This window comes from Drosophila gunungcola, assembly GCF_025200985.1.
Source record: "Drosophila gunungcola strain Sukarami chromosome 2R unlocalized genomic scaffold, Dgunungcola_SK_2 000012F, whole genome shotgun sequence".
In the NCBI taxonomy this organism is placed as follows: domain Eukaryota; kingdom Metazoa; phylum Arthropoda; class Insecta; order Diptera; family Drosophilidae; genus Drosophila; species Drosophila gunungcola.
Window position 1 is genome coordinate 337,837 of NW_026453170.1, and position 16,944 is coordinate 354,780.

Consider the following 16,944-nt stretch of genomic DNA (forward strand, 5'->3'; position numbering starts at 1 on the left):
AAAAACTCATTACGCGATAGCAATTGCAATCGACATCGATGCACAGCAATTCGGCAAATCCACTTACAGCACCCACACTATAGTCTGTTTGGCGGTCACGAACCTCGAAACCCATTCAACTACTCATTGACCCAATCCAATTCAATCCAATAAAACTTTTTCAATTACTTACGAACATTTTCAGCAGCAAACACAACAAAGCACCAAACAAAACACAACGGAAAAAACACTTGAAATTAATTTCGCTTCATTGTTTGAACATTCAACTTCGGCGATAGTCCAGGCTTAGCCACACAGGAAGAAAAATAAGTAATGTCTCGGACACATTTAAACATACACTGCAAGATATTTATATAAACCTAAAATTAAGACATTCTCAATATTCTAAAATAAAACCTCTGAACGAGGTAGAAAATCGTGACGATCGCACCTTGAACAACCTAAATGTCTTATATTCAATTTTGTGTCATACAATTTTATTTACTATTTTCTCATTCGGCAAGCTGCAGAAAAGTATTTTTGATTCTATGTAGATTGTGATTTTTTTTTCAATATAGTTTTTTTTTTAATTTTGATACTTTTTGTCGTATGTTGATGAATAATGTAAATACATTGAAAAACGGGTACAGTATATTCCACCAGTCACCCAACTCAAAATTTCTTAATATATCAGATTTTACTTTCAGTGTATTAGTTTTAAAATTTAAGGAGCTATGCAGAAATAGTCCTCTCCAAACGCGAACTCTTGGTGTGAGTTCGTCACTACGTGCACTTCTGTCCACAGAGATCTTTTTTCCACACATCCAAATCATATTTTGTAATTATATGATAATATATTTTCACTATTCATTTACATTTCTTTACGTGTTCTCTTGGTTTCCATTTCAACCGCAAATTTGTGGTGTTGCCTACCACATCGCATAGGCGACTTAATAGTTTCACCAACAGCAAAAAGAACAAGCTTAACGCGTTCCCCCTAACAACGAGAAAACCCCCTCGATGTTGACAGGCAAAGCAAAAAATATATACAGAAAGGAAGGGAAAAACAAGAAAGAACTGCGACCGCAAATAAAGTCAAAGCGCCACAAAACTCAATTAACAAAATACCCCTGGCTATAGCGGAATGATTCCAGCCGCATTTTCCGTCTGTCCTCTGTCCCCTGCCCTCGACCGACTTCCTTTTCCGCTGCTCGAGAACCTTGAGCTCCAGTGCCATCGCCATCACGACTTTATGACTGCCGCATACTTTAAATTCTAGGCAGACACAGAAAATATTTTAATCAAAATAATTTTGAGGCAAGACCTACCATGAAGCCAAGAAGCCAAGTTTGGGTCAGCCTTTCGTCGGGCCCCATTATTTATCCTTTTCGCTTTCCGGTTGCTCCCCGCAAATAATCAAAACACTTAATGAGTTGCATAATTCTGGCATTCATTTCCGGGAGAATATGAAATTTCCCAAGAAAAAGAAAAAGGATTCGGAAGTTGTATAAATTTGGAAGTGAATATTTTATTGAGCAAAAGTACTCGCACTGCATCGATCGGTTTCTTGTACTCCTAGTTGCTCTTGAATTTTTAAGTGTTTAAAGGTGTGCAATAATTTAAAAACATTCTTGAAGTTATTTTGACACATTTTAAGCTCTTTTAAAACTTCTAAAAGCAGCGTTAAATTAGATTGATGACGTTCCCAAAAATATTTACGAGTAACTGCATTTCTTAAGAAAATCCGTTTGCCAACCAACCAAAGGTAATAGGTCTACATTGCCCTAAACCGAGGAGAAGTGCATTCCAAACAGGAAGTTACCTTTCCGTTAAATTTCATTCCCTCTAAAATAACCCTTTTTTTGGTTTCACTTCACTCACTGCAATCCGCAATCGCTTTTTGTACTTACAGATACTGCAGGAGATGATGGTTGAAATTGACTATGACGCCGACGGCACAGTGTCCTTGGACGAGTGGCAGCGAGGCGGGATGACAACCATTCCACTGCTCGTGCTCCTAGGTGGGTTATTTCTCATTCAGCACAGAGAGAAAATATTGTTTCAGCATTTGATTTGTACATTCATTCAACAATACTTGATTTTGAATAGCTCTTGTTTCAAGATGGTTTTTTGTTGTTCTAAAATCAAGAACTGTTATAAAAATTAAAAAGTTTTTTGAAATTTGAATAAAAATAATAACAATAGAAGCCATTTAAAAAAATAAATCACCAAAAGAAGTGATTGGATGAAAATATGCTTAACTGAAATCAGTAGTTTAATATCTTATAACTCTAGCAAATAGTTAACAAATGTCGTTTATGTCGAGAGCAACGTTGAAATTTGTAAGTCTTATTTTGAGTCGTTTAACAAGATGAAAACCATTAGCTAATTTTTTAGATAACCGTTCTTAAAATGTTCACCTAAAAACGAACTTTTTTAATGCTATAGTATGCCAGAGCGATATTTGTAAGTAGTTGTTTTAGCCAAATACATATTCTTTAATAACTGAAATTCGTTCGTCTACAAAGAAAACCTTTTATGTTGAAAGCCAATCAAAACAATGACCAATAGTTGCAATATTTTCTCTCTGTGTGCTGCACCTCGTTCCCCTGCTAAATGCATCTTTGCCGGCTGAATGCCTTGATCTGTGACTGGTTGGCTGCTGCCGTAATAATCAAGTCATTTGCCCAGCTGGCCCAGGGGAGCGAGGAGTTGCTGCAGGCGCCCTCCATACGCTTATGCAAAGTGACAACTCGCCCCTACGCCCTCATCTCCAACCGCCACCTGGCATCCTACACCTCGATCTTCCCCAGGTGTCGACAGCACCACGCTCAAGGAGGATGGCATCCATGTGTGGCGCTTGAAACACTTCAGCAAGCCGGCGTACTGCAACCTCTGCCTCAACATGTTGGTCGGCCTCGGCAAGAAGGGTCTCTGCTGTGTGCGTGAGTATCTGTGGGGAGTGTCTCCCTGTGTGGTGGTGTCTAAAGACAGGAAATTGTCTATTTCAACGGCATCGTTTTAGCCAAAGTAACTTTAAGGCCATTAAACCACACAGAAGCAAAGCGGCAAAGTGTTCGACTTATTCCATTAATACTTAAAGAATCTATTAGGGGGCATTATTTACATATTTAACTCTTTTAGCTAAAACGAATAATAAATGTAAGCCTGCATAAAAACTCTTTGGTTAAACAAAATGCCCCAATGTGTTCGAATACATTATTGCAAGATTTTTATTTAATTCATGTTTAATCCGTTTTAATAATAATAATATTCAAGCGAAATATGGGCTTAATTAAATTTAATTTAATCGATCTTCTGTACCTATAAAACGTCCCGCTTAAGCACAAACTAAATTATGAATCTTATTTAAATCGGATTATACTTTATCAGAACCAGTCCCATAAAGAATGCGACTTTCAGTCTAAATGAGCCGTAAAATCATTAATGTATTTTTTCTAGAAATTTTTAATTTATTTAGTTTTTTAAATTCTGTAAACTTTAAGCGTGATGTTTTGTTTATTCGATTGCTTTAACAGTTCCGAAAACACGCAAACGTACGCAAACGTGACTGAAACACAAGCAATAAAATACAATACGATATTCACCAACTCGAATTTTTGTGCGCTCAAATAAATATGGTAGACACAACAAAAAAGGCCAAACAAAAATAGATTTACGCAAATCTCTTTGAATATAACTACTAAAGCTCATTTGAAGTTATCCTAGTCGGTATAAAATATAGATTTTCACAACAAATATGGAAAACTGCAAACACAAAATGGATTTAAATTGGAAAAATGTTAAATCATGCATAAATATTTTAAAGAATTTAAGATTAATTCTAAACTCTGACAAAACTTATAATAGATAATTAGAAGCACCACAAAAAAAAAAAAAAATAAAATAACTCGAAGGTAAAAGCAAATAAAGTTTGAAACATTTCAAGAAAACAAATGTGTAAATTTCGGTTGGTAATGAGAAACAACTGAGATAGACAGTATAAAAAGTATTAAAAGTAATTAAAAAACAATATATTATAATTTTATCTAACGTTGCTGATATACATTGCTAAACTAAAGTAAAAAATACATTTAATTTATAGAGAAAGAAGAGTTTTATTACAAGATGCGAGACTCCAATTGTCATACAAAACCCTAACGGCCCTTCAGAAAGACAATATGGATGGAAACTTTAATATCAGAAAACCATGACATTTACTTGTTTTCTAACTCGCGCTGTGACAATTTCCCAGTGTGGACACAAGTCGGAGCAATGGATGTGAAATTAGAATATATTATCCGGACCATTTACTCTTTAGCTTGTTTGAATTGGTTAAATTGTCCAGAAATTACAACAATAAAACTATATTTATTAAGATAAAACTAAAGTTATTTTTAAAGAAAAAAGTATTAAAAACGTAAATGTATTTTGTTATTATTATTGGCAGTGTGCAAGTACACGGTTCACGAGCGGTGCGTGCAGCACGCTCCCGCTTCCTGCATCACCACGTACGTGAAGTCGAAGAAGCCGAAGTCCGGCGGCGACCTGCTGCACCACTGGGTGGAGGGCAACTGCTACGGGCGATGCTCCAAGTGCCGCAAGCGGATAAAGGCCTACCACGGCATTACAGGACTCACCTGCCGCTGGTGCCACATGATGGTGAGTGGATAGGTTAGACCTTGGAGACTTAAATTCAATTTATTTTGGTGCATTGTTCTGAAAACAATATGTTTATTCGTAATTAGACACATCGTTTGTCAACCCATTAACAACAGCATAACACAGTTCTATAAAATTGGTCGTACGTTTCCATAACGTTTCCAGTTTAAAGGTAGATCCTTTTTTTAAGTTGAAAAAGGAAAAGGAATATAAATCTTCGCCCTAAATAAGTTTTTATAGTGCTGAGAACCAATCCCTTAATATTTTTATTTCAAAAAAGATAGCTTTCATCTATCTGCCATACTGACCATACGGTCATACGGTTCGAAAAAGATAGATTCATAAAACTTTTTAATATCACGTTGGACGGCGGCGCCGGTGAGCACCGGAAAGTGTGCGCAATGAGACTACTAAATATAGCCGCAATATTGAACATCTTTAAAAATAATATAGCATGATTGCTAAAGGTTTACTGTCGCAGCACTCTGCACGATATGGCTCCGCGGTATAACATTAACATTATATGGGTCTCCGGACACCGGAACATCACAGGCAACTGTATAGCTGACAAGCTGGCAAAACATGCCACTACCATACCTCTCCTTCCGACTAAGGAGAATGTTGGTATGCTGATGGCTACCTGTAAGCTGTACACAAGAAAGAAAGCAAACTTCGGCAAGTCGAAGTTCATATATCCTTGCAGCTATTGCAAAAATTAAATATTCTTAAAAACTTAGAAATTATGATTTACTGGCGTGTATGCTTAAAAATCATATATGGCAGCTATATGATATCGTTTTCCAATTTTATTAACAATAAAAGCGTAATTCTAAACTGTAAAATTAATATAAGTACTAAGAAATTTAAAAAAAATTAAAAAACATAAAAGTTTAATTTAAAAAAACTTTTTTTTTAAATATTTTTATTGTTTTCATGGGAGCTTTATGTTACAGTCGTCCAATTTTAATGAAATTAATATTACAAATCATCATAGCTTCAATGCTTTTAAACATACTCGCAAGTAAATGCTAATTTTAATGTTTTCAAGAATATTTAGTATTTGCAATAGCTGCAAGGGTATATGAACTTCGGCTTGCCGAAGTTTGCTTCCTTTCTTGTTTATTATTATTTTGGTTAACATGTATAAAATAATGGATTATTGTAATTTAAAATGAATGCAAAAGCGTATTTTTCGGTTGTCATTGGTCGTATTCAGCAGAACAACATGATCACTGATCACTGATGGATTTCTTACAATAGTTCTACTGAAAGCGTGTGATCAATGATCATGTTGCAAAAATTCTTAAAAGCTTAAAAATAGTACGCTACCTTTTCTTGATACATGATATATATCTGCTAGCCTATACAGATGGTGAAAATATTGATATGAATAAACAGAAAAATCAGAATGTAGACAAAACAAAAACAAAAAACAAACAAAACAAGCAAAAATTTATTAATTAATGCGTAATGTATCATAGGCGTTCAGCAGAACTTGATCGCTGACAACTGATCCATCATCTGCTGAAGACGCCCATTGATTGCCTTTTCCCAAATAAGGGCTTAATCGCATACAGCCTAAGGTGGTCATGAATTAGCATAGTCATTTATGTGCACTCTTGGCTTTTGAACAGACTAAATATATTAAACTTTGACAAAGGCTACAGTCGTTAAACATCGGTTGGCGGTTTTGTGTAAAGATGCAGTCATGATGAGTCTCAAAAGCAAGTTAATCGACGTAGAATCAATCCGTTACAAGACCAAATCAGATCTGCTGCGCCAGCGATTGCCAGCATTGTTTCGAACCAAAAATTCCAATTATTCGGAAAAACAAGGCAGCCTTTGGCCCAGCACTCCGTCTGCAGTTTTGTCGGAGCCAGTGTCGGCAGCTGTGATTCGCAGCCCGGCAGCAATTCCAACGTCATCCTCCCACCTTCCTCCAGCGCGACACCCCTCGATTCCACACATGAGCTGGCAACTTCGTTATGGCTGGCAAATTGTCACGTCCCGAGCAAATTGCGCTGCTGCCGCCGTCGCATGCCACCAACTTTCGTGTCCTGTGTCTTTGACAACTGCAGCGGAGATAATGCCGAATTTGTTGTTGCCGGAGGACCGCCGGCGGGAGCGGAGTTGGGGAAACTTGGTCCTGCGACTCGGATGCTGCTGCATCGGCAAATACTTTGTAAGCAAAACGTTGCCGTCGCTTTTGACAGTCAATAACTTTGCATTTTGAGTGGATGTGTCTGTGTGTGCTTAAAGTTTGGCCCACGATAAGAGGGAAGTGTGGTTGTCGTGCTGCTCCTCCTCCGGCAGGAAATTCTTCACCACTGCCATCCGTATGATAAAGTATCAATAGACTATAGTGGTTTATTTAGAAATACCTTTCATTTGATTTAGAAATCATGTTTTCCAAGCAATTTGGCGTTTTTAAACAAAGATAGTTCTATTTCTATTTCGTTTATTTTATAAATTATTTCATTTTTTCATTAATAGTATCTATATTTAATATTAAAACAAATACACTAACTATTAATCACTTAAACGTAATATTTTTGCTTAAAACTAATGAAGAACAATTAGCTTGCCATAGCCAAGACACATTTTCCCGACGCTCCCATCGACTTATTTAATTAAAAAACAAAAAGTTTAGAGCTTGGTCATCAGTGAATGACCAAATCCAAATCAGAGGCCGCAGCTGTGAAATGTTATGCAAAAGAGGAAGCCGCGCGGTCATTAGAAAAAAGCCAAGAAAACGCTTCAGTGAAATTGGTATTTAAATGAAAGGAAAATCCGCGCTAAATCTCATTTAGTCTAAAATTAACCATTTTTCTTGCACCGCGGGTGGAGTAGTCGGCGCTAACAAACTTTTAATCGCATTCATTAAGGCGAAATAAACGCTTGAGCCACTCCCTCCCATTTTCCGTCATAAGTGGCTTTTGGCCAGCGTTCAAGTAGAAATTAAATTTAAAAGCGTTAAACTTCCATGAGGCCGCGATATCCTGTAATATATTTTGATGTTGCCCGCCGCTCGCACTAATTTAATTGGTTTCCTCCTCCCGTCACCTCGACAGCTCCACAACCGCTGCGCTTCGTCTGTGAAGAAGGAATGTACCTTGGGGGAGTACGCCGAGCTGGTGGTCCCGCCCACGGCCATCTGTCCTGCTGTCCTGGATCGCCAGCGTTCCGTCAACCAGGCGCACAAGGTACAATTGCAAATCTTGAACAGTTTGCCTGCTCCACCTACCCCCTCCATTTTCCCAGTTAAAACTAGCTAAAGAATATTTTAATAAATTATTTAAAGTTGCATTCTGAAACTATTTTTAGATATAGGTTAACTATGGCTTTTTAATTTGTGAAATGTGGTTTTGAGCCCTTTATTTTTCTTTTTAGTTTGTTTTACAATCGTTTCACCGATCTATGCCAAAAAAATTTAAAATTAGACTTGTTTTTACAGAGACAATTAAAAATAAGTTATCATTATTTTTGATTTTTGTAATAGTATTTTTTTATGAGGAATATTAATTATGTTTGATTATTTTGTTTTCTTTCTTTAAAGTAACCAATATTTCAATTATCATGGAGGTTAGGAATAGATATGCTTTCTTATTAAATATTCATATAATATTTTGGTGTATTGCAATATAGCCCTACTAACCCCTCGCAATTGGCTAACTAACCCCCTTTCAAAATTGACTTTCCCCGAACAAAATTAAAAAAAAAAAAAAACAAAAAACGAAACAATCGGAACTGCTGCTTACTGCCCACCCACTTTTATGACATTCACTGAACTCGTAACCAGAAATCCCAAATGCATCACCACCAGGCCACCCACTTCCAAATCACGCCGCCGGACGAGCTGAGCTGCCCGCTGCTGGTGTTTGTCAACCCGAAGAGCGGCGGTCGCCAGGGGGATCGCATCCTGCGGAAGTTCCAGTACATGCTCAATCCGCGCCAGGTGTACGACCTGTCCAAGGGCGGCCCCAAGGAGGGTGTGTGTGTGTGAGTGATGGCCGTTCAAGCACGGTGATTGATTTCCGCTCTCGTTGCCAGGACTTACGCTCTTCAAGGACCTGCCCCGCTTCAGGGTCATCTGCTGTGGTGGCGACGGCACCGTGGGCTGGGTTCTAGAGGCCATGGGTAAGTGTAGTGGTTGGGCGGGATTTAATCATTAGTGCAAATTATATACGTTTAATAGTGGCAAGAAAATTATCGGAAATATGATGTGATGATCTCCGAAGAACAAGAAAACAAATTAGTCAGCCAGCCCATTTATAATTTTGTAACGCCTGTAAGGGTCTGTCATTGTACTTTTCTCGATTTCCGAAAATTAGTTTAGTTTTAGTTAGTTAGTTTTTGTCATATATCATATATATCATATAGCTCCCTTAAAAACAACCGGATAAATTATTTGAAAAATTACAACTTTGCTGTTTATAATTTTATTTAATATTCTTAAAGATAGAGTAATGATTAAATATTTCAGAGCTACGTTTTTGATTTTGTTAAAATCAGGCGACCATAAAAGAATCATCAAAATACAAAATTAAACAAAAACAATTATAACTTCTTTGCATTCACATTTTTTTTAAATATTCTTTGCGATAAAGTTTGATAGTTCAGAACTACAGTTCAGAACTCAGTTCAGTTGAATATTCGGAAATATATGTAAGCAAAATTTGAACTTCGCTGTTTGTCAACTGGTTTAAATATAATATAATTAGATAATTCTATAATTTTGAATCTTATGTTCGTTTTTTAAGTAGAGAATATTAACAGATTTACGCTTTACATTTAAAGATTACTGGGATGGGCTGCAAAAAACTTAAATTTATGGTTAAATAAACGGCACCAAGCAATAATGTAATTACAAACTGTACACCCAATAAAAAGTAGAACGAATAATTTTAGCACGAACGTTCTTGAAAATCGGCCGAATAATTCCTAAAATTTTTAGGACGAACGTGTTCAGAATAAGTACGGGTCATACTTGATAATAATATTTTAAAATGTTTTTTAACACATAGAGAAAACGATATTTTTCGCTTTATCCCTGCTTAAAACACTATAAGTAAATAATATCAGAAATATTAAAAACAGTAAGCTCTTTTAAAAACTATTAATTTAACAAAAAAACAAGAACTATTAATTTAAAACAAGAACATTTCGTTCTTAAAATGATTGGCCTAGGGGGTAAGGGTCTTGGAACATCAAACATTGGGTAAGCTTTTAAGAACCCGAGCTCAAATCCCAGACAAAGTTATCAATTTTTTTTTTTGGTTTTTATGTTTTTTTTTTTTTCAAAAACCTCAAAAGTATAGCTAATAAAAGCTATTTGATTGCAAACAAATTGCTTCGAATTCTTATACGGGCGTAGTGCACAGTTTATTGTGATGCCAGTGTGGCGCAACCGGCTAATGCGTTTACGAATCCAAAAGCCTCGGTTCGAATCCCGGTTGAGTCGACTTGCACTAAACAAAATAAGGTTTGCTGTTCTGTTTCGTTTACATTTGTGATTGTATCGAAGGATTTTTGGGTCAAACGCTCCGTAAATTTAACAGATTTTAAGACTGATTTTTTTTTTGCGTTTGTCCTGCAGATTCCATCGAGCTGGCCAGCCAGCCTGCCATTGGAGTGATTCCGCTTGGGACGGGCAACGACCTAGCTCGCTGCCTCCGATGGGGCGGCGGCTACGAGGGCGAGAACATCCCTAAGCTCATGGAGAAGATCCGGCGAGCCTCTACCGTGATGCTGGACCGATGGAGCATCGAGGTCACCAACACGCCGCCCAGTGAAGACCTGCGACCAAAAGTAAGTAATGGGAAAGGAAAATACTACAATTTATCAAAAATCCAAAATTAGAAACAAAGTTTGATTGTTGGTGATCAAAACAAAGCATTAAAAATATACGAATTGCTGAGGTGCTTTATCTCGAAAAGAAACTTAATCATTGTTAAAAATTAAAAATATATATTCGGTCCAGTTTCAGTGTTCACTTCCAAAAGATTCACACGTAATCTAAATCTGTTAATTCACAGCTAACTTAAAAAAAAAAACTTATGAAAATTTTCTACAAGCATTTGCCGACGGATTCAGATTAATTGTTTTTAAATGTTAATTTAATTTTTAATTTTGAAAATTATTTTTTAGTTGCGTCTGAGATTCGATTTTAGCGTTAGCATTTGGCAGTTTCCCCGTCTTTGTTCTATTTTTCAAACAAATTTAAGAGTATGAAAAAAAAAGTATTTTTTACTTATTTTTAGCAAGATCTTTTGTGTTTCTTTAAATATGGTAAGAAAGTTATTTAACCTAAGTTATATTTAAAAACGTGTTTTTGTTTTTATTACCGCTTAGTTGAGTTAGCTGGAATCTTTTTCATCGCCTTCGGCAACAGGACCGTAGGTACTAGTGTGCAGATTTTAATTTTTGACCCTTAACCAAATGGATCCCAGAACACATTAAATTTTGGGCAATTCTTGTTCCATTTATTGCTTTATCTGGCCTAATTAACTAGCCTGAGTATATTTTTTCTGCATATCAAATCGAATTGGCATACTGGCCATCCCAGAGTAGGCTGTGGTGGGCGTGGCAAGTGGCTGTGCCAGCAGGAAAATCCAATTATTGGCCACAAAGCGCTTACCACGCACACCATTTCCTCTTCCCCATGAAGGCAAAACGATTCAGAAACTAATTTGTCTGGTTGGAAGGCGTGGTGCTGACGCTGGCAACCTGCATCCGCAAAACTTCACCCTTAAACACGTTTTGTGCTTGCCGACTGACAACTGCTAAGCCAAGTTTTTCCCTTTTCCCCACTTTTCCCGCTGCAGGTGACGCTGCACTCGAATATGCAGAAGGTGATTGAGCTGTCGCAAAGTGTTGTGGTCGACAAGTCGCTGATGGAGCGCTTCGAGGAAATTCAGCGCCAGAGCAAGCAGGCAGCCAGGGCCGCCTCCACCACATCGATTATGATGGCCAGCGAGACGGAAACGGAAACGGAAATGGAGACGGCCACGGTGGAGTTCGGCAACAGCAACAGCACCACCACCCGGACGACCACCACCAAGAGCATTTCGATGTCCACCTTCGAGACACAGTGCCTGCGGAAGACCCTGCGGTCCACCTTCAGCAGCAGCAGCAGCAACACGAGCAGCGGCAGTCCCTGCAACGGCAACCAGGATGCGGAAACGGAAGCCGTTGTCGAAGCCGAAGTCCGGCCAAAATCCTTGGCCAGGAGGTCGGACGAGACGGAGAAGCAGTCACTTGAGACGCTGCTGCTGCAGCACAAACAACAGCTGCAGCAGCAGCAGCAGCAACAACAAGGAGCCGCATCGGATGCAGCTGAGGAAGCTGCACCAGCAACGCCAGTTGGGAATAATCAAAGCGATAATAATGGCCAGTACAATAAGCAAAACAACATCCTTAAACAGCAAATTACATTGTCGTTGGATTTGTCCGACCATGAAGAAGGTGGCGATGGAGATGGAGATGGCGATGGCAATGGCAGCAACAGCATTGCAGCAACCCCAATCACACCCACAACACCGAACGCCTCGACGAGTGTGCCGGCACAGCAGCAACATCTGCAGTTCGAGCAGCAGAAGCCCATCAAAGTGCAATGTGACAAGGACTGCACGGTGCCCTACAACATTATCAACAACTATTTCTCCGTCGGCGTGGTGAGTACGCTCCATTGCAGGCACTAAACCAAACAACAATCCAAGTTTAATGGCCTTGCATTTGTCACACTTGTACCGCAGAATACGATAGCCGAGCATGTTATCTAATTTAAAATTAATGTAATTTTCTGCAGATATATAAGTATGGCTTTCCAGTGCAGTTGGACTCACTGATCACAATTTTTGTTTTTATGATACCAATTTTTTTGTATCAGGGCATCCAACTGCACCGGAATGATTTTAACATGTTTTCTGCTTGTTTGGGTGTAACTGAGGAATCGGTAAAATGCATTCACTGTTTTACAGTTCCTACACAGAGAAAATTTCGACGTGCAGGAATTAAGATTTTGAATTCTAAAAATTAGTGTGAACTCATTTTGAGTACAGATTTTGCTTAAGAACTCATGTTCAGGATGTTTGTACTCATTAAAAAAATATTAAATTGATCACTATTAGGACATGTGTACTTTTATTTTGGATTCGAGAAAAATGTTTTTAAAATGAGAGTAAAAAAATTGATTCAAAATCTTTGGTTTGAGATCTGAGATTTCCAGACCCAACTCCTGTATTATTTCGAGTCAATGGTTTTATTTGTTTTTTATTTTTATTTTATTAATATTTTTCTTTATGTTTACCATTTTTTAAAACTACCGAAAATATTTTGCTCAAACTCGAATTCGTCCTTTCAACGAAAATATAAGGTGCGTGGACAAGTGGTTAAGGATTATGTCTAGAATGCGTAAGGTACCGGGTTCGTTTCTTAGTCGAGGCATGTGCTTTCAATTCACGAAACTTATACAAAAAAAATTATTATGAATATTGTTTTATAAACAAACAATTTTAGCACTACATGGTAACTCAAAAGAACGAAGGGGAAGGGAGAGGTGGTGTAACGGTTGTTTTAGACTACATTTTTTTATTTATAACAATTAAATTGAAAGCAAATGGATATTTCATTTTTGGCAGATTTATTTTGTCCGATTCTAATTCTGAGAACAACACGCTCCAATTAAATCATTTATGTACCCAATTTTGCGTACAAACATTTTCAGATTGAGTGCAATACACTTGATTATTTCTCTCTGTGTAGAGTTGTGATTCCGATTCGTTGCTTCGATTAATACCATCGTGTCCAGATCATGCTTCACTCCGTCACATGTCAGGCGCTAAGCCGGCGGTTGTCATGCCGTTTCCGTTCCGATTCACAGTGCTGTGCTATTGTGTTTGCCATCCTGGTCCATGTCCATGTCCATGTCATCAGCTGTGGCCACATGCACTGTGGCAAGAGCAACTATAAGAACAATTTTCATAATTAGTAACGACGAGCTGTCGTGACTGTTGACATGGGATTTGCATTTGACAAGCTCGCTTGCCAGGACAAATTTAATTACCCAAGGAAGTCGCGTCGCAAAGCTCTAGCTTTTGTCTTCAAGTGATGGCCGGTAAATTTGGCTTTTGTGTAGGTGTACTAGTAATCAAAACAGAATTTTAAATAAGAAATTTAGGAAATGTTTAGTATTCACAGACTGGAGAGAGTTTTACGGGATTAAAACAATTATTCCTTATTTAACCAGGTTGTTTGAGCTAGAGGGGATATTAGTTTTTAAATTTATCCGGCAAACGCTACTTAATGTTTTAAATTAATTATTTAATAAGTAGATCTAAAAACAAAGAAGATTTGTTTCGCAGACATTTTGTATGTGATCTCATATCAAGTGTCGAATTTCGGAATTACCAGTCCTTATTTCCAATAGTCCCTAAGGGCCAATAAAATTAAGGGCAATGTCCGCTGAGTTTTAGTCAAGCGACTCGGGGCTGTTCAATAATTCATTTTAATCGACTTGGTCAGGACATTGCACACTTTCGACCAAAAATCCAGCCCAACAAACGCCCGCAAATGAATAACCTTCAAAGCAGGTTGTGCTCTTTCAGATGCAAATTTGCGAGGAAATCGCTTTTAGGTGGATACATTCATAACCAAGGAGCGAGGTGAACGCAAACAATCGCTTTTCAATGAGAATGGGGAGATGTGGCCGGTAGGATATGGCAATTTCCATATCCCCTGGAACCAGAATCGTGCCTAGCGATTAGTCAAAGTCTCTGCCGCGTTGCAACACGTTTCGCATGCAAAGTGGCTGATTGCCACAAAAGTCGAATGCCACACGCCCGAGGCGCAACTGCAGATTCAGGTACAGATACAGATACAGATACAGCTACAAATACAGATACAGATACAGGTACGGTTGCAGGTAGAGGTTCAAATTCAGGGGCAGTGTACCAGATACAGATACAGATACTGTTGCAGTTTGAGCTGGGTCTCGGGAGTATGCAAACGAGTTGGCAGGAGTTAAGCACACAATCATCAGCTGCGCATTTGCATCATTGATGCTGCAATGCATTCGATTGGCAGGTGCAGATGCAGGTGCAATTTGCTCTGTTTGTCTGCTCTTTTGCCAGCTTTTCAGACCAAATAGATGCCAACGCTTGCTTACCTTTGAAAATTCCAATCAAAGTGGCCCCGAAAGTTAGGCAACACTTTCCCGGCGTTCGAATTCACTTAGCTGGTGACCGACCGACTACTAAATTCCCGCAAAATTCCCCAATAGCCGAGAACGTTTAAATTAATCGATGCCCGAGCTGTTGCCAGAACGAAACTTGTCTCATTATAATTTCCAGCAAGTGTTAAATTAGTAACTGCTCAAGGTGACGCCAAACACCGCAAAGTCAGGGAAAAGAAACAGATTGCGCCCCAGGGACCGGCATATATGTAGTATAGCCACAGCCCACACACTCCCGCACAGCAAATAGCAAGAGGAAGGACACAACTTTGCAAAGTTTCGTAGGGGCTTTTGAATAATTTAGTATGATGTGAGATATGAAAATGGCCGAGAAGCTAAGAAAAGAGCAGCCAAATCACAGATACTCACACTTTCAGTGGCCAGCACTCCGCGTATCAGGCCTGGATTGAAGAGGGCCATAAAGCAAAGTTAAGTGACAATTTTACAGCACCGCTCTGGCCGAAGAAACGAAATGAAGGCCAAATAAAACGAAAATGGGGTACAAATCAGCCAGGCGATGTCCTGCCTCCTTTTTGTGTTTGCGGCAGATTGTAAACACGCTCATTGGTCGGTGGAAGTACCCAGCAACATAAGGGTCAGTCTTTCAAAAACAAGATATTTTATTAAAATATTAAAGTTTTTTACCCTTAACATTTTTTATCCAGCTTTATTTAAATAATATATGATAGGAAGTTTAGAAAGTTTTTTGATACCCGACAGTCGAGAATTATGAAAAAGGTTATTTCCTATTAAGTTTGCATCTAACTCTATTGCCGGTAAAATCTAAAATACATATTATAGTAATAGGCAAATAATATGCTACAACATTTTTAAAACCAAAACAAATTTAAAAAAAATTTTAATAAATTTATATAATGTACATCCTTAGAAATAATGAAACTAAACTGTTAGTTCAATAATCATCGACCATCGCCTAGGAAATTTTTGTATTCTACTGTGCAAAAATACAGGATGGGTGGGTGGTTGTGTAGGTTTTGGCTCTGCGTAAGGTCACACCATTTGTCAAGTGGCGGCTAAAGCCGAAATCCTTTTTGTGCAAACATTTTGCGCTCCCCTGCGCCACTGAAATCAGCCTAATGCTCCTGCCACAGAGCCCGGCAATTGCACACCAGATCCCACAAAATCCGCACCGAAACCGAAATAAAATCGTGTGCCCGTGTGGGTAGGATTTCGCTTCGGGCTTGGGTTTCCCTATATTTTCGTGTGCGTGGCGTGTTAGTTTATTTATGACTTGATGTGCGTCTGTTTAAACAGTAGGCGACTACGGCAAAACTGCCGGCGATGATGTTATTGCCGCTCCTGCTGCTGGGATTTCACTTGTCGGACACATTTCACACGGAGAGCTCTTTGTCCTGGGCCCATCACGAAATCCATTTAACACTCATGTACACGAACATGTGTCTGGTCTACGAGGGAGTGCTCAAGTGGCACAGCTCCTTGGGAGCGAGCATCCTTGGGGAAAACGGGAGGAAAAGCCACCGCCCACTTCGAGTAATACAGCATGAAAAGTATTTCACGCTGACGCTTGGGTTTAACGTCAAACAATTGACGTTGAGCGCCAACTTGAGCGACGATGATAAAAGTACGAGTTCCAGGAAGTTTTGGGAGTTGAGCTCAGCATTTAGCCGTTAAATCTGGCTTTTTTTTAAAATACTTTCTAAGGAAGGAGAAAGAGGGGAATAGTTTATCTTTCAAATAAGTCACAAATGAATACAGCCACTAAACATACTTAATTATTTCTCTGCACATTTAACGGCGAATTCTTTAGTTTTTTGAAAGATTCTTGATCTTCATTTGGGTCTTAAAAATATAAAACATTTTTAAAATTTTCAAAGCTTTTCACCAATTACGGTGTTCAGAATACGCAGCATCGTTTAAAAATTAAATATTATTATATTGAAATATTAAAATTTCTTATATCAGGAAACCCATTTTATTTAACAAGCAGTTTTATTTATTGTTTTCAATAGCTAATCATATATTTTATAAATCAAATAAAAGTTTAGTTTTCTAAAAAAAAGGTAAATTAAACCATTTTGGATTCTTGCCTG

The 16,944-nt window shown here is 38.2% G+C and overlaps 1 protein-coding gene across 11 annotated transcripts in view; it reads left to right on the forward strand.

Moving 5' to 3' along the window:
* Nucleotides 1-16,944, forward strand: part of LOC128255988 (diacylglycerol kinase 1) — a 59,457-nt gene that overhangs the window by 38,983 nt on the left and 3,530 nt on the right. For 7 of the 11 annotated variants that reach the window (XM_052985954.1, XM_052985955.1, XM_052985953.1 and 4 more), the window contains 8 exons: nt 1,892-2,000; nt 2,793-2,924; nt 4,430-4,641; nt 7,713-7,844; nt 8,441-8,630; nt 8,692-8,778; nt 10,238-10,449; nt 11,466-12,314. In XM_052985954.1, the coding sequence (XP_052841914.1) occupies nt 1,892-2,000; nt 2,793-2,924; nt 4,430-4,641; nt 7,713-7,844; nt 8,441-8,630; nt 8,692-8,778; nt 10,238-10,449; nt 11,466-12,314 (1,923 nt within the window). Of the gene's footprint in view, nt 1-1,891; nt 2,001-2,792; nt 2,925-4,429; nt 4,642-6,299; nt 6,824-7,712; nt 7,845-8,440; nt 8,631-8,691; nt 8,779-10,237; nt 10,450-11,465; nt 12,315-16,944 lie in introns of those variants that run through there. The other 4 variants (XM_052985958.1, XM_052985964.1, XM_052985961.1 and 1 more) reach the window with 4 other exon arrangements.